Here is a 24,604-nt window from a genome sequence, read left to right as displayed (position 1 = left end):
GCCACACGAGTATGGACTCACCTGTGGCTTCATGAGTTCCTGAAGAAATTCCATATATATATACTGAGTTTCCAGGTGATTTTTCATTGCTTTTCCAGTTGATCAGGGAGCGATGTGAGGCAGCTGCTACTACATAGTCATATCTCTAGATAAATCTCCTGCTAAATCTCTTGATACGCCTTATTTTAGAATGCCTCTTAAATTTCTTAGTGCTATTTGCTTGCATTGAGCCTTGGAGCAATTGCCAAGCTCACCGTCTTGGCTCTCCTTAAATGATGGGTGACATCTTATTCTACTGTTTTTCTAAAATCTAAGCTTATCTGTTTTTATAACATTTTGCCCAGTTTTTCAGATGTTTAAGGCAGGAGAAAAGTATCCCATTTTGTCAATTTTTTCACTGGAAATAGAAATTCTATTGTATATTTTGAAAGATTTTCATAAAATATCATTGAAAAAGAACTTTTCCAATTAGTTTATTTAGAGAAAAAATGGTTTAATGAACGAAATTTCAGTGCTTAGTGGCTTAGTTTCAGATGTCTGGGGGAAAATCAGTTAACTATGTTCTTTACATATGCTATCTAAATATAAAAGCATTTACTAGTATGAGGTAAGTGCTTATGTTACCAGTTACATATGGAACAATTAGATACTGATGATTCTTTCAAAAGCGTAAGCTAAAATGAAAAGCTTGATTTCAAATCTGTATTTTTGACTAATAGACTGTCTTATACTTTCTCAAGATAAATGTCAAGGAATGCTCTCTATAGTGTTAACCGAAATGGAGATGATCTTTAGCTTACCAGAGAGTTTTTCTCTCAAAATTTGTCTCAGTAACACGAATATATAAAATAAGGTAACATATTTTGTTATTTGAAGTGTATGACAAAATGTATGTATGCATCCAGCTTCTCTAGATTTGAATATAAGAAAATAGGCACATTATTTCAGGTTCCATAGTACACTTGAAATTCAGATTCTAGCTTTGCATACAGTTGCTAATTCTACTTACTCAACATAGGATCATAATTGGATGAATAAACTCATTTGCATAATTAGCCAGTCACATTTCATATGTCATAAGAATTCACATAGAAATCTTAGTATTCATTCTCAGAGTAGCTCTAGATAACTTTTGTTAAAATCATTAAATTTATAATCAGGCAAAACCCATCACTGATAGCTAAATGGAGTTTTCCAAGTTGTAATTTTAGCCTCTGTGGTGATCCATATGTCTTGATGATTAGAAAATACTATATTTTAAACATCACCACAGGTATTGAAGAAGAACATGGATTCAGTAAGTTTCAAACTTTCTTTTACTTTGATTTTTCAGATTGCATTCTCACAACACAACACAATCATGGATCTTGTGCAGTTTTTTGTCACCTTCTTCAGGTAATTTGCTTTTACTGACTATTTGTTAAACCTTTATCTTGTATATGTTCTGACAATCTGTAAGAATCAACATTGTAATATTAAAATATTTCATTCTGCATCTTGAAGAGTTGCATTTACTCTGATATGTACTACAGAGAAAAGGAGAGGTACTTGAAATATATTCATACAAGGTTAATTTGCTGTTGTATTATTTAATAGCCAATGTATTCAGTGGGAAGAGGATAATCACTTTGTGTTCCTCTGTCAACTAAATAATTAAAAGGCTCCTTTAGTTAATGAAATTAAGAATACACTTACCATATTGGCTGGACACATTTCCTGGAGTTAAACCAATTACTTCTTAGGTAATTATCCTTAGTGCATATCATTGTGCTAAAATTTATAGAATATGAAAAAGTTTGCATTTTTTTGTCCTCAGAGAACTTATGATCTGAAAGTACTAAATGCGACTTGGAATAGTTTTATCATTCTCTAGAATGTTAGTGATAAAAGATATTAACTGAAGGTTAATAAAAGGAGTTTTATAATTAAACAACTTTGGAAATTCTCTGCATATTAATTAGAGCTGCTTTTTAACTCATAAATTCTTGTATATTTTTCTCAATTTTTCATATGGTATTTTGTAATGTCTTTCGAAGAAAGAGAACAAAGTTGATAATATTTTTTAAAACATAATGACTTTTCAGGAACCTCTATTTTCATTCTTATGGGATGTGAAAAAGAAACACTACCTTAGGAGAATCTGACCTTCACTGATAAAATATGGGTGTTATGACATTTAATATCATCTGGATTGGAAGGCATGTTGCTTTAATCAATATAGTTACATTATGTATATCTTATTCTGGTCTACTGGTGACTTCATGGAAGTTAGAATGATGTGTTTCCTCCTCCTGGCATAACTCCACAGGACACAGCTGAAACAGAGTGCATTATGAATTTGACCTCTATTCACTAAATTAGTTTCAGTGCTTTTTTTCAGTCAGAGTTTATTAAAAATCCAACCCTTGATACAGGTGACATGCCAAACATTTTCTTAAGTGTCAGAGATAACCTTCACTGGCTCTCTTGCCCACAATTATACAATATTTGGGTTCCTTAACATTCTCATTGGGACCAGCTAACATTTTATTTTACTATTATTATTATTTGCCTCCTGTCGCTGGGGCTTGGTGTTGTTACTACCAATCCACAGTTTCTAGCGGCCACTTTTTTTTTCTTCCTGTTTTCACTTGATAGAACAGAGAGAAATGAAGATGGGAGAGGGAAATACAGAGCGAGAGAGAAAGACACCTTCAGACCCTGCAGACCCTGCAGGTGGGGGGCAGGAACTTGAACCCAGTTCCTCATGTGTAGTGCTATGTGCGCTTAACTGGGTGTGCAACCGTCTGCCATCCACTGCATCCTCCATTAACATTTTCTATAAAGAGCCAGGTAATAAATATATCTGGATTTGTGTGCTCTTCATTGTGGCTAGTCGCAGCTAGTGTAGAAAGTAATGGGAGTGACTGTGTCCCAATAAAACTTTATTAGAAAAAGAGCTGGCAGGCTGAATTCTGGCTATGGACGTAACCTGTCTAACACTTCCCTAAATAGATTATGCCCAAATGCCTATAAATGACAGGAAAGGCACCATTTCCTGAGCTAGTCCTTCCCATCTTCAGATAGCTTAATTGTTTTTTTACTCTTGAGCTGCAGTCTGTCTCCCTGTAATATCTCTTCTAATTCATTCACACAGGTCCAAGGAGCAAATGTAACTCTCATCTCCCATTTTCAGCTCTTCAGTCTTGTAAACGCTCTTGTTCACTTCACATACCATGTTCATTTATCCACTTCTTTTTTCAAAACTTTGGCATGTGGACCACTTTGCTCTGAAAACAGTCATGTTTCATTGTCTAGTAGAAGGCTGCCATTTCCATAATTTAATACCGTAAACATGCTTAGCTTATCACTAACGTGCAGGATTATTCAAACTTCAAGTTGCATATTTTAATGAAATTTGAGAAAACATCTTCAATATACTTAATGTTTAGTGACTTTCTATTGCTGACTTTTAAGGGTATTAATTGGGTTTCTGTGTGTCTTTGAAGGTATTAAATGAGCGTTACTGAATACATAAAAATGAACATTTCATGATGCAAAATAGTGTTCGTGGAACTAGAATGAAAACTTTAGCTTTAGGCAACTCAAAACTGAATATGCATAATAAAACTATTAAAATTTTAGGACTTTATACTAAACTTTTGCAAATTGGATGTATATATGTAAATTCTGCAGCTTTTTTTTTTTTTTAGTAAGTAAAGAGAAGCTAGTGCTAATATATACCATATTTCCAAGATGAGCCCATAGTTATGCTGTCATTGTTGACAAAGTAAAATAAAAATATTCTAGTTGTTATGTGAGGTAACCTGTGTTCGATAGTTTTTTGTCATTTAATTTTTGTTGATTAATGAACTATGAATTTGTTTTCATGTTCTTAAAGATAAGAAAGGATAAAGAAATCATTAAGAGCACAGATCATTTACTAAGGGTTTATTTATAATGAGAGAGGGAGTAAGTGAGAGAGAGAACAACCTAGTATTTCTCTGGCACATGTAATGCATGGGATTAAACTCAGGACTATGCTTGAGAGCCCATCCACTGTGCCACCTTCAGGATCATTTATTTCTTTTTTATTATTTATTTATTTATATTTATTTATTTATTTTATTTATTCCCTTTTGTTGCCCTTGTTGTTTTATTGTTGTAGTTACTACTATTGTCATTGTTGTTGGATAGGACAGAGAGAAATGGAGAGGGGAGGGGAAGACAGAGAGAGGGAGAGAAAGACAGACACCTGCAGACCTGCTTCACCGCCTGTGAAGTGACACCCCTGCAGGTGGGGAGCCAGGGCTCGAACCAGGATCCTTATGCGGGTCCTTGTGCTTAGCGCCACCTGCGCTTAACCCGCTGCGCTACAGCCCGACTCCCCAGGATCACTTATTTCATCCATCCTTCCCTCTTTCCTTTCTTCCTTTCCCACCAGGGTTATCACTGGGGCTCAGTGCCAGCACTGTGAATGAATCCAATCACTCCTAGTGGCCATATTTTCCTCTCTTATCCTTTCTGTTTTTTAGTTGATAGGGCAGAGAGAAATTGAGATGTAAGGAGAAAGAGAGGAAGAGAGGAAGGTAGACGCCTGCAGACCAGCTTCATCACTTGTGAAGCTTCCCCACTGCAGTGGGAAGCAGGGGCTAGAACCAGGGTCCTTGTATCTGGTAACCTGTGCATTCAATTGGCTGCACCACTGTCCAGCTTCCCTCCCTCCCACCTCCCCTTCTTTCTTCTTTCCATCCTTATTCTCCCTCCCTCCCTGTCTGCCTCCCTCCCTCCCTCCCTCCCTCCCTTCCTTCCTTCCTCCCTTCTTTTTTCTTTCTCTTGAATGAGAGTGCGGCTCAGGTCTAGCTTACAGTGATGCCAGGGATTAACCCTGGGACCTTCAAACCTCAGGCACAAAAGCCTGTTGTGTAGTCATGGGGCTGTCTTCCTGGTCACCACTGCTAAATTTTGTGGGAGGTTTAAACCAGTCAGTTTAACATCCTTCTATCAGGTGAATATTACTGCTATTTCTGTTTTCTAACCTTGCTATTGAGACAGCTGTTTTCTGTTTAGCCCTGGTTCTGAGTAGGACAATTTTCAAACTTTGTATTCACTTAAAAATTTGTTTTAATTATATTTATTTATTGGATAGAGACAGTCTGAAATCGAGAGGGAAGGGGTGATAGAGAGACAGAGAGAAACCTGCAACACTGCTTCACTGCTCACAAAGCTTTCCTCCTATGGATGGGGACCAGGGGCTTAACTGGGTACCCACCTTGCGCATTCTAACGTGTGCATTCTAACTTAATCAAATGTTCCACCTCCTCACTCCTCAATTTTTTTTTTATCTCTACATTGAACATAGTTTTGGTGTTCAACATAATTGAACTACAATAAGGTATATTATTTGTAGACTTACCTGAATCTGACCTTAGCTTTTTGTTTCACTATAGGTAGGTCATCTAGCTTTTCATATCTTTCGTTTATTGAATTAAGTGTTTTGTTGTTGTTGATAGTGTCGTGGTATAATGTAGTAATTGATTAGAAAAATGAGTGGAGTTATCTTGAAAACAAACATTTTTATTTTCCACATATGTAAAGTGCATCTATGAATGTGAAGAATTTGAATTATTTTTTAATGTTTAGCTTGGTAAGTTTAATGAAGTTATAAAAGGGATAACTTTTCTGCACCTTTTGAATATTTACTGATAGAATTGTTTTTTTTTTTTCCTTTTTATCAATTTATGAAGGGACTAATGGTATACAGTATGGTGTTGACGCATGGGAACAGTCTCCTCTCCCTCTGATAGGTGTCTGTGGAGTATTCGCAACCCTAAAATTAGGGCCCTGTCTATCATCATGAATGAGGACTCGAAATCCCTCTCCACCACGTCCCTTCCCACTTTTCCCAGAGTCCTTTGCTTTGGTGCAATACACCTCACCCATTTCAGGTTTCATTTTGTGCTTTTTCTTTGTTTCTTAAATTCTACCTCTAAGTGAGATCATCTGGCATTTGTCCATCTCTTTTTGATTTATCTCCGTATCCCAGTATAGTGATATAATGTTTGTTTATTGTCTTGACTAGGAAGAGGACCGTTTGATCTTTCCCATTGGGATAGATCTTACTCCATGGGCCTTGGACACAGTAGCCTCTGTTATTTTGGGGATACATTCATTAGCAAATCTAGCACTATTTGTGATTGTGATTGGTCTCTCTCCTATTATCTGCTCTGATCTTCACAAGAAGATCAGATGCCACTGACATTGGTGATACCCACGCTGTGGTTCCCACCCAATAGAGTAGTTTTAATGTTCTTGACTTAGTAAGAGTACATTGATCTAGCAGTTACTTTCTGTTGACTTCATTATTCCTTTCTTTTCCATTTTGCCAAAGTAATCCTGGCATTTTAATTTCACTTTGCACTGGCTATTCCAGGCTTCTGAGAGTCACTCTAATAACAGTGTCCTGGAGTCCTTTTGTAGGGACTGTATTTCCTGTACTTCTGAGAATATGTACTGGAATCCATAACACTTGCTTACCTTCCATTGTTACAATACTCACTTTTTTTTTATTTAGGAAAGGAGACATTAAAAAACCATAGGATAAGAGGGGTACAGTTCCACACAATGCCCACCACCCAATCTCCATATCCCACCTCCCAATCTCCATATCCCATCCCCTCGCCTGATAGCTTTCCCATTCTGTATCCCTCTAGGAGTATGGACCCAGGGTCATTGTAGGTTGCAGAAGGTGGAAGGTCTGGCTTCTGTAATTGCTTCCCCACTGAACATTGGCATTGACTAGTCTATCCATACTCCCAGTCTACAATACTCATTTTTAACAACTGCCAGTCCAGTTGAATTCCTGTCACACACTGCATTGGATCGCAAGATTGAGTGCCAGAAAATTCCAACAGATCTTTCACATTTACAGCCTGATCCTTCTCTTATTAGATTAAAACATATATTGTAGTTTCACCATAGACATCAGCCTGCAAACTAGGAGAGGATGTGTTGGCAGTTCATTAAGAGAGTGTTGTTCGCCTAGATGATGAGGGTAGGAAGTTGTAGGACCATTATCCCCAATCCTAGTCCATTGACCAGTTTCTCAGGCTTTCTTAATCATGGTCTTTCTCTTCCATAAGGCTAAAATATCATATCTGGAGTTCTGTAGCTCAGTTGATGACCTGTTGCTCATCTATTTTACCTCTTCCACTGCTTGCGCCTGCCTGTCCTTGCTTTTCACACTATGTGCACTTAACCAGATCTGCTGGCGTCCAGCCCCCCAGCATTTCTTATTTCACACTTCAGGATGATGGGGAGGTGGTCAGATGCCAGCTCAGTGAGCTTCTTAGGTGGGCTCCCTTCTTGCCTTATCTATAAAGAAGGGAAGACAGGAGGTTGCTCTCTAGTAACGATTGTTGTAACATTAGGTTTACTAGGTTAGAGCCTCACCCTTACAACCTCGTGTACTTTGCCTCTTAAATTCTCTTTCTTCACATATTGGATGTTATGTCTTCAACATGGGGCAGGGACCACAATTCAGTCTATTGTATGAATATACCATCTATTTAGTCCCTATATTGCTTGAATTAATCTTTACAAAATACTATATTTCTTTATGAGAGAGAGACAGAGGATGAGAAGGTAACTCTGACAAATGTGCTAGGAATTGAACTCAGGACCTCCCGTTTGTGAGATAAACGCTTTACCTAACATGCCATCTACCATGCTCCATTTGAATTAATCTTTAATAATAGTGCACTGTGAAGTACCCTCAGAGAACCCTGGACCAATAGTTTGTGCGAGCATATTGCTTCTTCAGTTTTCCCCTCTAGGTTTTGTTGATTTCTTATTTTTTACTAGCAGATTAACTGAAACAAGTAAACATTGAACATATAATTTTTATTGCATTCTAAATTAATGATGTCTTTTTAGCATGTTAATTGGAAGGAAAAACCTCAGGTGTCAAGATAGTATTTTTTAAAATTTTTTATAATTTAATTAAAAATTATAAAAAATTATAATTTTTATAATAAAAAAGGTACAGCATATTGAGGGTACAACATATTTCCCACCACCAGAACTCTGTATCCTATCCCCTCCCCTGATAGCTTTCCTGTTCTGGGCATATGGACCCAGGGTCATTATGGGATGCAGAAGGTGGAAGGTCTGGCTTCTGCAAATGATTCCCCGCTGAACATGGGCATTGGCAGGTTGATCCATACTCCCAGCCTGTCTCTCTCTTTCCCTAGTGGGGCAGGACTCTGGGGAGGCGGAGATCCAGGACACATTGATGTCATTGGGGTCCTCTGCCTAGGGAAGTCCAGTTGGCATCACGGTAGCATCTGGAACCTGGGGACTGAAAGAAGAGTTAACATATAAAGCCAAACAAATTGTTGACTCATCATGAAACTAAAGGCTGGAATAGTGCAGCAGATGAAGATTTGGGGATCTCCGTTTTGAAGATAGTTAGTAGACCTATTTTAGTTATATTCCAAAGGGCCTATGACTATACTAGGTTTTTTTTTTTTTTTTTTTTTTCTGAGCTTGACATCTGATAGGCAAGTGGACCCAAATTATTGTCTGGGGAGATGATGTCATGGCTGGAAAAAGGGCCAGAAAGCTGGATCAGGAAAGAGAGTAGCTCCCAAATATGGGAAAGGTGTATAAATATTGTTGTCTGTAAACCCATCCATTTGATCTTTTTAAAACCATATAAAGATATTTTTTTGGAATAGTAGTTATTAGGAATTAAATTACTTTAAAATTAATATACTCTTTTTATTTCAGCTCCATTTTATTGTTTGTAATATTTTTCAGTGAATAGAGGGTTAATCCATTCAAACCATGTCATTTAATGTGTATTTAAGTCTTAATTTTCATCAACAATTAACTTCAGGTTGCTGTAAAATAATGGTAGCATTTGGCCAACTGAATTACTACAGAGTCTTTTTATTACTGGAAACCTGCTTTATAATATAGCCATATAGCACATTGTGGGGGTCGGGAGGTAGCACAGCGGGTTAAGCGTACATGGCACAAAGTACAAGAACCAGCATAAGGATCCTGGTTCAAACCCTCTGCTCCCCTCCTGCAGGGGGGTTGCTTCACAGGCGGTGAAGCAGGTCTGCAGGTGTCTGTCTTTCTCTCCCCCTCTCTGTCTCCCCTCCTCTCTTGATTTTACTCTGTACTATCCAACATCAATGGCAACAATAACAACAGGGTCAACAAAATGGGGAAAAAAATAGCACATTGTGCAACACTTACTGAATTCTATTTACCTTTTTCCTAAATGAGAGAACCTAATGAATTCCATGTTTTATAACTTGGTGGCTGTAAAGCATTAAGTTATAAAGAGGAAAAAAATCTTTCAATAATCACAAGCCTAAAGGTAAGAATTTAGCAGATGAGATTTGGGGTCTTCATGTTGGAAGAAGTTAGGAAGTCTATTTTAGGTATATTTCAAGGGATCCATGACTTTAGTAATTTTTGCCTGACCCCCAAAGCTAATAAGCAGGTGGGCTGAACGTATTTTCTGAGAAGATGGTGTCCGACTTGGGAATAAGAGTAGAAATTTGGATCAGGGCAGAAAGTAGCTTCCAAATATGGGCAAAGTATATAAATACCATTATCTGTAAACCCCATAGATCTGACCTAGGGCCCATGTCTGTTCATATTTAGCACAGGAGCCTGTGTGACCTCCGCATCCCTGTCAGTCTGAACCCGCATTCCATGGTCATAGCTGGGAACATTCTAGGCAGCACTCATTTCAGGTCCAGTCTAGAGATTAATCAGATTTACATGAATCTGTCTTAAGTGTGTGTTTTACATTATCGGTAACAAAGAAAAACAGCTCCTGGAGGGTTGGACAGTTTCACTCATTTGTGGAATGTAGATACTTAAAACAGATAAACTTCCAGACAACAAAGTGGACTAGCCAAACTGCTTCTAAGACTTCCCGACAACTACAGAGTTGGAGAATATTGTGGGGAGCATAGGACTTTGGTTGTAGTTGCAATATGAACTCTACCCCAAGATTCTAAAGATCTTGTAAACTATTAATAAATCACTAATAGTAAAATATTATTCTTGATTTAAAAAATAATAAAATATTTAAGTTAAATTACTATTAACAATGTAACCTGCATTGCTTATTTGCTTTTATATTGTACTTTATATTTTATATTGTATTTTATATGAATGTGGAGAGGTCACCTATATAATCATTGTAATTCATATCTCTCTGTAATGAAGCATTAAAAAATTTCAGGGGTTTTCAACTTTAGCACAATTGTTGTTTTGAACTGGATACTAGTTTGGTATTGGGTGACAGTCTTGGACACTGCAGGATGTATGGAAACGTCCCTTACCTCACCTTCCTATCCTAGCTGGGCCTAACTAGAGATGTCTCCAGGCATTGCCACAGATCCCCGGGGAGAGACGAATGTGCAGAAATCACTTTTAGATGAGAACCACTGGGATAGTGTCATATTTGAAAATGTTGCTAATAAAAATTAAAATGAATGAATGACTCTGTGTGCTACTGACATTTAAGATTTTATGACTAGAAATTCTATGTAAGTTTCTGTCACTTTGTGAGATTTGGTAGAATTATGAATTTATAATTCTTCTGACAGAACAATTTAAAAGACACTGTAGTGTATATAGAAGAGTGTAAATGCTTTTACATACTTGATTTCCCTGGGCAACATTTTAAACATTGCTTTGTATTATCATTTTCTTGCATTACTTAGCAAAGAAGTGTTTACTTATTTGTGTGTACATATACATATATGTTTAAGTTATTTACATTGTCATATTTCATTACAGATCTCAAATCTTTGAATACACATTGTTTTTTATGTTCCAGTTGTTTTTTATCTTTATTGTTGGTGGCTGCTGTGGTGTGGAAGATCAAGCAGACGTGTTGGGCTTCTCGGCGAAGAGAGGTATCAGAAATGTTATTTGATCATTTGTTTAAAGATTGAGTAAACATATAGGCCCATATTGCTTAATTAACATTCTCTTTTCCAAAAAAGTTTTTCAAGTAAAGTATATTTAATATAATTGAACAAACTCATTTAGTATTTTGTGTCCTGTAGTGCAAATTTTACTACAGTTATTTTAAGGTGCTGTCTGTGGAAGCACTGGTTAATTGCAAACAGCTTTTTAAAGTAAGGGTTGAATTAATGATGAATACTAATATTAACTCTGTACATTAATATACTCTCTCCTTAATTCAGGTAATTAGGCATACTAAAAAAAACTATTTTCACAACTGCCTCTATCTGCTTGTGATTTTAATCTCTTAAAATATTAATTTTATAAGCAAATTTTGTTCATTTTTTTGATTATCTGATACTACAAGTATGTTTATAGTACACCTAAATTTGATACAATTTGACATTGAAATTAAGTGCATTTATTTCTTTTTAAAGTATTTTTTATTTATTTAATATTATTTCATTATTTATTATTGGATAAAGACAGAGAGAAACTGAGAGGGGAGGAGGTGGTAGAGAGGGAGTGAGACAGAGAGACACCTGTAGCCCTGCTTTACCACTCATGTTACATAAGAAGCTTTCTTCAATTGGGGACCAAGAGCTTGAACCTGGTTCCTTGCATACTGTAATGTGAGCACTTAAACTGGTGCACTACCATTTGGTCCTTACATTTCTTTCTTATAATACCAAAAAAAAAAAAAGAAAAAAAAAGAAAGAAGAAAAGAAAAATGAGTAATACTCATAAATAGCAATTTCTGATGATATATTAGTTTTGACACTGTATGTAATAATTGAAGTATGTATAATCTGAGGGGTATACATGTGCAGTAAACTTGTCATGTGTACCTCATATAATGAAAAAGCAAGTTTGTATTTTTATGTAGTGTTATACTGAGTTCTATTTGCTATTGTATTGCACTATATATAGGCTAATGTGTGCAAATTTTGTGAAACCATATAAAATGGCAGTATAATTGCTCTCTATCCTCTTTTCAAGATGCCAAAATCTTATAAAGACACTTAAAAACAATTCAGAGAATTCTACATGTTAGAATCAGTGACTCACTGAGTTCTGAAATTTTCTCTAGTTTTCAAACATGGCGAAAGAGCTTACTGTCTACATTTAATACATTTGCAAAGTTATCACCACTTCTGAGCTTGTAAATTATTCATACTATTTCTGCCTCTCAGGCCATCTGTAGCAACAATGAGAATTTACTTCTATGACCTTATGAAAAAATTAATTCAGTTGGAAAGGGGTTTAATAAGTATGAATGTAAAATATTTAACAAGAAGTAGAATTATGTATAGAGATGAAGACAATGATTATCTGCACATGTTAGTTATTATTTGTTGAATTTGTACATTCTGGCATGGAAAAACAATAGCCGGGTTTCCATGCTAGTATAGTACACGTGACATTTATATCTAGAGATTATAAAAACAGTCGGTACCATTCTAGGTAGCTTGAGTTTCTACTTCTTTTTTTTAAAAAACTTTAAAAAAATATTTATTTATTCCCTTTTATTGCCCTTGTTGTTTCATTGTTGTAGTTATTACTATTGTCGTTGTTTTTGGATAGGACAGAGAGAAATGGAGAGAGGAGGGGAAGACAGAGATGGGGAGAGAAAGACAGACACTGGCAGACCACTTACCAGAGTTCTGTGTTCATTGGAAACTTTCCTATTGTTTATCTCTCTGAGAGTATGGACCAAAATTCTTTCTTGGGATGCAGAAGATGGGAATTCTGAAATTCTGATTTCTTTCTTCCTTTTTTTTAAAGTGATTTTTCAAAAAGATTTTCTTTTCTTTTTATTTAATTTAGTTTTAACTATTTTATTGGATAGGACAGAGAGAAATTGAGAGGGGAAGGGGATGGAGAGAGAAAGACACCTGTAGACCTGCTTCCCTGCCTGTGAAGTGACTCCCTGCAGGTGGTGAGCCAGGGGCTCCAACAGGGATCCTTCAGCTGATCCCTGTGCTTTGCTCCATGTGTGCCCAACCCGCTGCAGTACCACCTGACTCCCTCTACTTCTTTTTTTTTTTTGTAGTAATGTTTAAAACTGATTAGTAAATATTACGAAATGCAACTCTATAAATTCAGCATTGTGAAAAGATTAGTTAACTGCTTCCTGATTGTGGATAAGTTCTTGAATTTCTTTTCCTCTCAAGAAAAGAAATCGTACTATGTTACTAATTTTCAGTCTGAGGATTACTACATCTAGATGTGTTTATGTGTCATAACTAAGCTTTAGAGACCATATTAAATATCTGAGAAAACTAATGTGAATAGTTTATTTCCCCATTAAACTTTCATACTTCTTGTAATGGCAAATTGCTTTTGGTTAATATTCTATCAACTCAATGTATAATGTTCATTGCATATAAACAGAAGCTCTGGCAAGCTGGTGCTACTTTAAATTTTTAATACATATGAGTTTATCTTTTGAGTAGAACACAAAGTCTTTAAAAATATGTGTCACGCATGGTGAGAGGGAGAAATGTGAAGGAAGAATTATATCAGGTATCACAAGTCCAGTACTAATCTGCTCTTTTAAATCTTGTTCTGTCCTCTTGATATTCCTAGTAGAATGCCCAGCTAATTGGTGGGGTTTTCTGCTAAGGAATATAGTAATGTTTACATTTCATTTACTACCTCTACCAAAGTAAAAAAAAAAAAAGTCTCACTGAGAGATCAAGTCATGCTACAGTATTATGCTAAACGTATTTTGAGGAATTTCCACAACTTTATTTGAATGGATTAGAAAAGAATTTTAAATGTTTAGAAATCATCTACATCATTCATCCACTGAAGATGAGGTCATTTTGATGACTCTAGAAATTAAAAAATAATTTCTGTAATGTGGAAAGATTGTTGCTTTAACTTTGTCCCAAAAACTTTGACTACACCTACACTGTTTATAACTTATATAGTACTCCATTTATAGACATTGTGAAAATGGACATCACAATACTCTTTTAGCTCAACCTCTACATACATACAATTTTAGCTATTAGATTAGTAATAAAATTACTGAAAGGAAAAGGTTGAGGTGTTTTTTCTCTAGGTGAATGTTACTTCATCAGAGGCATAAGAGATGAATTATTTCAAGTCTTAGATTATTCTTATAGCTAATAGAATTACAGTTTTCTTAAATAATAACAGTAATTACTTGAGGCATTCTCCCAATACTCCTGTTCTTTTGATACAGGAATTGTTATAATTACTTTCTAATGTAGGCATCATTTATTTTTTAGTGTTTTATTTTTACTAGTGATTTAATATTGATTTACAAGATTGTAAGAAGTATAATTGTAATGGGGGTATAATACCATACAGTTCCCATTTATCAGAGTACTGTGTTCATTGGAAACGTTCCTATTGTTTATCTCTCTGAGAGTATGGACCAAAATTCTTTTTTGGGATGCAGAAGATGGGAATTCTGAAATTCTGATTTCTTTCTTTCTTTCTTTTTTTTTTTTAAAGTGATTTTTTAAAAAGAATTTCTTTTCTTTTTAATTTAAATTATTTTATTGGTTAGGACAGAGAGAAATTGAGAGGGGGGAAGGGAGAGAGAGAGAAAGACACCTGTAGACCTGCTTCCCCACTTGTGAAGCTTTCCACCTGCAAGTGGGGACTGGGGGCTTGATCCCTTGTCCGTGTCCACTGTAACATGTACCAGGTGCGCCACCACCTGGCTCCGGAGCTCTGATTTCTGTAATTACTTCTCTACTGGACATGGGCATTGGCAGCTTAGTCTGGAGCTTGTTTTTCTTTGAAAATCCAGTGGTTAGGATTTAACATAATATACTTGGAGTTACTATGTGTAAGCACTATTTTAAATGAAAATAATATTTGGGCCTTTTTTTTTTTTTTTGAAAGGCTACATCAAAGACATGTGAGAGCCAGTGTTTTTCCTTCTTTTCAGATAGAGAGAGAAACACAGAGAGGAGGGTTAGCTCAGAGAGAGGCACTAGAGCTTCTTCTGGTGCTGTAGCTTTCCCATGTGTTCCCTGAGTCTGAGCACGTGCTATGTACCTGCTGAGCAGATGACTTCAGGGTAAACTACTTCGCAGTGCTCTCGTTTGGACATTTTAGTTTATTGTCTTATTTGACCAGACATGACAATTTAAAAAAAAGTTTTCAACCATTTGTGACTTTGACTTCTTATAAATACACATATATTTGATGGTGTATTTTCAGTAGCAGAAGCCTACTATTAAGGTTAGGCTTTTTGAATAACACCCCTGAATAAGGGAGGTTTTTCCAGTGGATTTTGAGAAAGAAATCATGTGGTTAGGTGCCTGTCTTGCCATGTGCATAGCCTAGATTCAGGGTTTGACACCACTTGGGACTTAACCAGGGTATAAGAAAGCTCTCACATTTTGATATCTTTCCTGTTCTGTCTGTCTCTTTTTCCTTGTGTCTCAATCTACATGAGAAAGCAGCCTGGGAACAAAGAAATCTTGTTTGAACAAGACCTACATTCTGCAAAAAAAAAGAGAAGAAAGTAAAGGAAGTAGACTGGGCTGGGGAAGGAGAAGAGTACAAAGAGAAGAGAGGAGAGGAGAGGCTGGAAGTAGAAGGGGAAGGGAGAAGGGGAGACTTCAATTTTAACATTACTTCTTCCTATAGGAGCTCCAAGCTCATTTAGGTGATAACCCTATTGAGAGTATGTATGAAAGACCTTTCTTTCCCTAACAATGAATAGAAGCAATAAGTGGATATTGATTGGTAGATGTATTCTATGCAATAAACTAGAATGATGAGTTTATTTTTATAGCTTGTACTTATTACAGAGGTACTGAAAACATTTGCTTTCAGTGGTACATTCAATTTTAGATAGTCACTACTTTACTAAAGAATTTGTTAGTAGAAAACATAAAATAAGTTTCTTAATATATTTTATGCTTAATAGTTTTCACTTTTAAACTGAAATTTGAGCTTTTATAGGCTTCAAAACTACAAAGCCATTAAAATATTGTAGCTACTCCTTGCAGTAAGTATACTCTTCTATTTCATTAACATGAGTGAAAGTGTCACATAGATTTAACTTTTTTTTTCTGTTGCAAACACTTATCCCTATACATTTTGAGTGGCTAACTGTAATGTGTCTCAGTTAGAATCTAAATGCAAAATCTTCTGGATAATTGATATCATTGGCAAAGCTAGGTTATTTTCCTGTCAACTTTGAATTATTAGCAAGTGGGTGTATTTGAATGATTGGTATATTTCCCATGCCAACCGCTTTATGTGATTTAACTTCTCTTAAGCTTGCAGTTCCTGAAAAGTTTTAAAATGCATTAATGCAAAGATTAACCGTCATTCTGAGGCTAATGTGATCCTCTGATGTTTAAACATCAATAAAAAGAACATTGCCTTGGGGAAGACAGTGACCAATGTGTGGCTGACCTTGTGTTCATGATGCTTTCCTGTCTTGCATACTTCATCACTGTGCAGCAGAAAGTCTAGATTTAAGCATTGCATTATTAAACTACAGTGGGAGTCAAAAATTATGAACTCAAAACCTTTAAGCAGAATTACAGTAACTGAGCCACAAGTTTCTTTTCTAGAGACAGATGCATTAATTCTTTCCTTCCTACACCTTGCAATTCTGTGCACAAAAGAAAAACAAACAAAAAATAAAGGAGTAATATCATTAGCTTATATTGTACCAAAGAGAATTGTGGGTAAATAATGATGAAAGACTCTAAGATGCTAAATTTGGCAACTGGGTGCTCTTCTACATTTTTTAAAATTTATTTTCCCTTTTGTCGCCCTTGTTTTTTTTATTGTTGTTATAGTTATTGTTGTTATTGATGTCGTCATTGTTAGATAGGACAGAGAGAAATGGAGAGAGGAGAGGAAGACAGAGAGGGGGAGAGAAAGACAGACACCTGCAGACCTGCTTCACCGCCTGTAAAGTGACTCCTCTGCAGGTGGGGAGCCGGGGGCTCGAACCAGGATCTTTATGCTGGTCCTTGCGCTTTACGCCATGTGTGCTTAACCTTCTGTGCTACTACCCGAATCCCCTCTTCTACATATTATTAAGATGATGAGTTACTTTACCTTTACTTGTTGAATCTCTTTATACTTCAATGACCTCAAATTTACATGTAAATCACTCAATATCTCCATAAAGATCTCTCCAAACGTGGTCTTTTTGTCAAAAATCTAATGATTACTATTGGAGTTTTTCTTTTGACTCTATAAGACTAAAATTTATACTCAGCCTCCATATTTATTGTATTAACATTTAAAAATTAGTGTAGATACTTAAAATAACTTGAGTTCAAAATTTAAATATATATGGGGACATATAATTTTTTTAAAAATTATTTATTTATTTATTTATCTATTTATTTATTTCCTTTTATTGCCCTTGTTGTTTGATTGTTGTAGTTATTATTACTGTTGTTGTTGGACTGGACAGAGAAATGGAGAAAGGAGGGGAAGACAGGGGGAGAGAAAGGTAGACACCTGCAGACCTGCTTTACAGCCTTTGAAGCAATTCCCCTGCAGGTGGGGAGCCAGGGGCTCTAACAGGGATCCTTCCTCTGGTCCTTGCACTTTGCTCCAAGTGCGCTTACCCCGCTGCACTACCGCCCGACTCCCTAGGGACATACGATTTTTATCTTTTATTTTATTTCATTTTTAGGAAGAGGTATAGTCTGTTATAAAAAGTTTTTTGTAAGCAGAATTAGGAATGGAAGCGATTTGAATTGCTGCAGCACAAAAAGTTAAGTTAATTTCTAAATAAAGGTGAACACTTCTAATGATATTTTTCTGTATTTATACAGTATGAAGTTTTTCTTTAACTATTATTTTTATATTCTATCATTCTTCTTGAGGTATGTTTTATTTTGTATTATTTGTATATTGTGTTTTTATTTTAATAGATATATATCATTATGACTATCTTTAATTCAGTTCCAATAATTGGACCAATAAAACGGTTTTCTTGGAGAGTACACCTGCTTTGCCCGGCAGTCAGCACTGTGTTGGAGGATGCTTGCATGCTGTGTTCTTATCTCTCTCTTTCTCTTTACCCCTCTCTCTCTCTCTCTCTCTCTGTCCATATGTCTTTGTTTCTCTCTTAGTCTTTCTTTTTTTAAAAATTTTTTATTATCTTTATTTATTTATTGGATAGAGGGAGCCAGAAGTCAAAAGAGAAAGGGGAAATAGAAAAGTGAGAACCTGCAGCCCTGCTTCACCACTCCTGATGCTTTACCCCTGCAGGTGGTATGCGCCCAACCAGGTGTGCCACCACCTGGCCCCTGTCTTAGTCTTTCAACCTGAAAAAAATGATACCAGTATGGTAATGTTCTGGCAACAACAAAATAATAATAATAAACTCAATTATTTAATGAAGTTTAAATGTGGTTAAATATGTGATTTTTTTCCCCAAAACATTTGAATCTGACTAATCATAATGCCTTTTGTGTCTGATGTACATAATACACATACATATCTGTTTGCATATGTTTTTATGTGTATGTGTGTGTTCCGTGAGCTATTTATTTAAATTCAGATTTAACTAAATTATAGTCTCAGTTTGGCAAATTCGTTTCATCACTAGGGCTCATGGTGAAGTAATAAATGTGTTCAGTTCCACAAAGTACACAGAATGAGAGAGAAGGCTTAATTATTCAAAAATCCTGATCTTTTTTTTTCAAAACAAGGAGAAATTATACAGGAAGAACACAATTAAAGATGTTTACTCTGGATATTAGCTATCAAAAGAAAACTCTGGTTCAGCAATTACATACATTTTTAAATTATGTTCACCCAAAGACATTTTAAAGTGCTGTTTATATTAAACAGTATGATTTTGAGATTCAGACTATAATTCTATGTTTTTGTGATGAGATATTATGAAACTGGAAAGTAATCATGAAGGAGGGGGTTTGTCTTAGGATGAAATTTGTATTCTGTTACTCAAGATATATTTATTTAATAACTTTACTGTACTTTCAGTCACATTTTTTTCATGAATACAGCAATGAACAAAGTTATAGTGGTCGACATTTTAAAGACCTTAAATATACCCTAACTAGAAACTGGTAGTCTTTATATGCTTTCACTAATTTTTTTGGTGTAGAAATTTTTATCTTTTCCCTCTCTCATGCATATATGTATGAAGAAAAATTGACAAGATTATCTCTGAACTGTGGGATAGTTATTTAGCAATAACTATTGTGTTATTTTATAATTGTAGTATAAATAATTTCAATAAAAATATGACCTAACATTTTAAGTTAACCATAACTTTCAAAATAGCACTTCACCTTCACATTAGAAATTATATATTGTGGAGGGTAGATAACATAATGTTTATGCAAAGAAACTCTCATGCCTGAGGCTCCAAAGTCCTAAGTTCAAACCCCCCCCCCCATAATCCAGAGCTGAGCAGTGCTCTGGCAAAATAAATAAATAATTAAATAAATAAAAAAATATTATTTCTTTATGCCCTATGTATAAGGAGATCACACCTTAGTAGTAGCTGAGGTATGTTGGCATCTAACTTTGAAAGATGTAGGCCTGTACTTCTGTAACACTAATAGTCTTGTACAATATTTCATCAGTTTAAAAAAAAAAAGCTGCAAGCTTACCAGATTAGAAAAAATAAATTGACGAGAACAGAGTGTGTGCTATTTGAAGTTTATGACTACAAGAAGAGCTATAATTTTAAATTAACTTGTCAGATTCTAAAATTCAAGTTCTTTGAGCCATAAAAGGAGCCTTATTCATAGGCTCTGGTTGAACATGATTGACTCACTAATTGACCACTTAATGCATATTCTTTGTATGTTTGTCGAATTCTTTGCTTGGAGGAAAATACTGTGTCTTCTAATATTATGTGATAAAGCTTTGATATTTCACTTAGAAGGATAAAAGCAATGCTAGTAAAATATATTAGAGCATTCTCTTACCACCCAGGCAAAAATATGTATATACTGTAATCACTGAAAAGGCTATAGATATAGACGTAACTTTATATATTATTCTCTTGCATACATTGTAAAGGAAAGCTCAAGCAAAGTAAGCGGTTTAAAGTTTTACTAAAACTTGCTTGAATTCATAGGTCAATTTTTCACTCAGGTGAAAATGTTTTGTTTGTATCACATGGTTTTGCTGCTAGAGTAATAAAGTTTCTGTCTGTGCAAACAATGACAAGTATATGAAAAATGCCATCTGGCTAGCTGTGGTTGTACGATGTCATTGATTGTAAGACACATTAGTGTTCAGGGATATTAAAATACAAAAACAAAATATGTCTTAGAATCAATAATCTGTGGTAGGGACTATTTCATAAGGACTTTAATTCAAAATGAAGGAACACATTCTAAGTGCTCACTGAACTGCTCTTTGTTTATGAGATTTCAACGAATTGTGGCTCTTGTTGTTGTATAATATAAAGAATGTTTAGGATTCAATTATATATTAGTATTAATTGCAATAATTCTTCTGTATCTTGGAATCTCATCCTTATCCACTCTAGTGATGCACAATCCAATAGGCTAACACCTCTGGATCTTAAAATATGTCTTATAATGTTTTTATAGTACATTTTCATACTTTCAGTTCAATATAGTATATTGAATTTTTTATAAATAAAATCATTTTGAGGCTCTGCTTGGTGTGCCTGTTTTTAAAGACCAGAATTTATTTTAACAGGGGTCATTGTCCGGTGACAATGGACTTTAAAATTGGGCTTTGGGATCTAACCTAATATTACAGAGAAGGTAAGCTATTGTAGAGTTTTTAATAGAGGAGTTAAATGATTTGAGTTTAAAAATTCTCATTTGGGCCAGCAAAATAGTTCACTTGAATAGTGTGCTGCCTGGCCATATGTATGGCCCAGGTTTGAGTCTAGACCCCACTGAATTGAAAGAAATTTTGGTGATGTGGTATCTTTTTCTTTTTCTGAAAACCAAACGAATCCTATTTTTAATTGATAACTCTGCTGCTGTGTTGAGAATATCCAGTATTTGGACAGTTATGTTTATATAATTGGCATAACCTGATGAGAGACAGTTATGGCTCAACTCAAGAGATAGCAATGGATTTGACCAGACTTGTTAATATTGTAGAGCCACTAATAGGATTAGATGAATGAAGAGGTGTGAGAAAGTGGTTAAACAAGCATGAATTATTCTTTTTTAAAAAAAAACTTTATTTATTGGATAGAGACAGCCTGATTGACACCCATCCCCTTGTTTATTTTTTAAAATATAACATATATTTTATTTCAATGAAAGAGAGACTTAGAGAGAAATAGAGACCAGAGCACTGCTCAACTCTGCCTTCTGATCTTGTGGTAGCCTGAACCTGGGACTATGAAATTGCAGGCATGAAAGTCTTTTTACATAACCATTATGCTATCTCCCCTGCTCTAGACTGTTATTTTAATTTTGATATTTAGATATACTATTAGAGTATGTGGAAGAAATAGGACATCAGATTGATCCATGACCCTAATGTCAAAAATGTTTAGTACTTCCATATTTTTTAATTGTTCTGAGTTTTTATCTACTGTTGTTATAAGCAAAACTTTGAACAAGGGCAGACAACCAGAGCCTGGCTCCTTATTGCCATAGCCCATTCAAACACTGTTGTGAGATCCCTTTGTTAGTTCCTTGAGTACCTAGAAGTAGACATGCTATTGATCTTTCTTTTCTAAACATATGTTTTCCATTTATTTGGTTATTTTGCATATTGCCATCCAATGAGATGCTAATTTTGCTTTTTTTGTTTCCATATTTATAAATGTTAAATGTTTGTTTGATTGTTTATTTTTGCCACTAGAGTTATCACTGGGGCTTGGTGCCAGCACTATGAATGCCCTGTTCCCAGAGGCCATTTTCCCCCTACATTTTTAATTAAATTGTTATTTATTTAATAATGACCAACAAGACCATAGGATAAGAGGGTTACATTTCCACACAGTTCCCACCACCTGAGTTCCATATCCCGTCCCCTCCATTGGAAACTTTCCTGTTATTTATCTCTCTGGGAGAATGGATCCAGGGTCATTAGGGGTGCAGGAGGTGGGAGGTCTGGCTTCTGTACTGCTTCTCAGTTGGACATGGGCATTGATAGGTCAGTTCATACTCCCAGTCTGTTTCTGTCTTTCCCTAGTATGGCAGGGCTCTGGAGAAGAGGGGTTCCAGGACACATTGGTGAGATCATCAGTCCAGTGAAGTCAGGTTGGCATCATGGTAGCATCTGCAACTTGGTGGCTGAAAATCACTAAGATATAAAGCAGAACAAATTGTTTAATAATCAGGAACCTAAAGGTAAGACAGGACAGAAGGAAATTGAGACAAGAGAGAGGATAAAGAAAAAGAATGGTAAGACACTGACAAACCTGCTTTACCACTTGTGAAGTTTCCCCATGCAGGTGGGGCTAGGGGGCTTGAACCGGGGACCTTGAACATGGTGCTGTATGTTCGCCAGTGGAGTGCCACACTCAGAGCCCATAGATGTTTATTCCTTTATCATTTTTTATTTGTATTCCCACCAGGTTTATTGCTGGGGTTTGGTGCCACAATTCGTGATGGCTTTTTTCCTTCCTTTTTGCTTTTTTCATTTTTTTTTTATTTTATAGAAGGAAGAGAAATTGAGAGTGGAATGGGAGATACAGGAGGAGAGAGATTTAGGAGCTCCTGAAGTTTATTCCCTGCAGCTGGGAGGTATTAAGCCCAAGAACAAGTGGCTAAACATCACACAGATAAAGATGAGAATGCATTTCTATGGGGGGGTTAAACTTCAGAGTATAGGTAAGGGTGCTTAAAGCTACCATTGTCCAAATGTCATTATGTTAGGTGCTTTTTTTTTTTTTTTTTTTTTTTTTAACCAGAGCATGCTCATGCTGATTTAAACCTTACTTATGGTAGTGCCTATGCTCAGCCAGTTGTGCCACCGCCAGTCCCCAAAAATGTTTGTTTTGAGTAAGCAACATTTGTTTCAAAGTTTGGGCCCCTGCCCCCTAATTAGTCAGTTCTCCTTACCCCAAAGTCAGTGATTTCAGAAAATATTTATTATTATTTTACCATCTATACATTTGTTTTCAAGTTATTGTTTGCAAACTTAGTTAAACATGACACGTTTTCTTTCACATTATTGTGTATAGTGGTACATAGCATATACACAATGGCAGATGATAACATTTAACGTGAAAATTAGAATAAGTTAATGTCATTAAAGGTAACCTAGGAGCCAGGTGGTGGTGCATCTGGTTAAGCACATACATTACAGTGCGAAAGGACCCTGGTTCAAGCCCCTGGTCCCCATCTACAGGGGGGAAAGCTTCATAAGTGTTGAAGCAGGGCTGCAGGTGTCTCTCTGTCTCTCTCTGTCTCTCTCTGTCTTTATCTCCTCTTCTCCTCTCAATTTCTCTGTCTCTGTCCAGTAATAAACAAAGGAAAATATTTAAAAAACAAAGTAATCTACATTAAGAATATTTCATATCAATGAGTCAAAATGTACATAATAATATTTGCCATAATCACAGTCTGACCAATTTTTTTGTTACTTATTTAATGTATGGCACTTTGGTGCACAGAATACTATTTCAAAGATATTTCTCAAAAATTCACAGATACCATCTGACTACATAAGTCTAAGAAATAATTTTTAAAATCATTCTTTAGTGGAATGCCTCTCTGAAATTCAAAACTCTTACTAAAATTGATAATAGTTATACATGAAAAATTACTCAGAATTAAAAAAAGTCACTTAAATCACAGCAAGCTAAATTGTAATCTTAGTGTGTTGAGTTAGGATATGTGTAGTCTGTGCCAGACCATGTTGCAAATTATTTTGAATGTGATGAACAAAATGGAAAAATATTAAAATTTAGTTTCTACTTTTTTGTCCTTCATTTAAATGAAAAAATGGTATTATAAAAACTAGTCTTTATGTTGGCATAGAAAAACTGATTGTATAGTCACTACTCGTGCAATAAATGATATCGCTGCATTGAAGAATGACTTATACTAAATACTATTCTTCTACCTAGATTACGGAGAGCAATTTGCATTTTCTTATATTGGTTTTAAATCCTTGCTTTGGAAATTGACTAATGATTTGAAACACTGTGTTTTCATCTGCTAGGAATTTAAAGTAAGATAGTAAAAACATTTACAATTTACACAGTTGATATTTTCAGGTGGAAAATGTAAGACTATTCATTATTTACATTATAAATTTCCTGTTTGTTCTTTTCTCATGGGTAAAGGGGCATTTATGAGTACCATTTTTACATGTGCAACTTCTGGGATTAAACTCAGGAACTCATGTTTGTGAGGCTAATAGTTGATCCACTATGCCATTTCCCAGGTCACTTTCCTTATTTTTTTTCATTTTTTAAAAAAAATTATATTTATTTATTTATTTTCCCTTTTTTGTTGCCCTTGTTTTTCAATGTTGTTGTAGTTATTGTTGTGGTTATTGATGCCATCGTTGTTAGATAGGACAGAGAGAAATGGAGAGAAGAGAGGAAGACAGAGATGGGGAGAGAAAGATAGACACCTGCAGACCTGCTTCACCTCCTGTGGAGCGACTCCCCTGCAGGTGGGGAGCCTGTTCTCTAACCTGGATCCTTCCGCTGGTCCTT

The 24,604-nt window shown here is 35.5% G+C and overlaps 1 protein-coding gene across 3 annotated transcripts in view; it reads left to right on the top strand.

Moving 5' to 3' along the window:
- Window positions 1–24,604, top strand: part of ATRNL1 (attractin like 1) — a 700,209-nt gene that overhangs the window by 236,338 nt on the left and 439,267 nt on the right. For all 3 annotated transcript variants that reach the window (XM_007519967.3, XM_060171225.1, XM_060171226.1), the window contains exons 25-26: window positions 1,334–1,395; window positions 10,850–10,928. In XM_007519967.3, coding sequence (XP_007520029.2) covers window positions 1,334–1,395; window positions 10,850–10,928 — 141 coding nt within the window. The remainder of the gene's footprint in view (window positions 1–1,333; window positions 1,396–10,849; window positions 10,929–24,604) is intronic.

The sequence above is a fragment of the Erinaceus europaeus genome, chromosome 14 (assembly GCF_950295315.1).
Source record: "Erinaceus europaeus chromosome 14, mEriEur2.1, whole genome shotgun sequence".
NCBI lineage: Eukaryota > Metazoa > Chordata > Mammalia > Eulipotyphla > Erinaceidae > Erinaceus > Erinaceus europaeus.
This window is presented reverse-complemented; position numbering and strand designations above follow the sequence as displayed.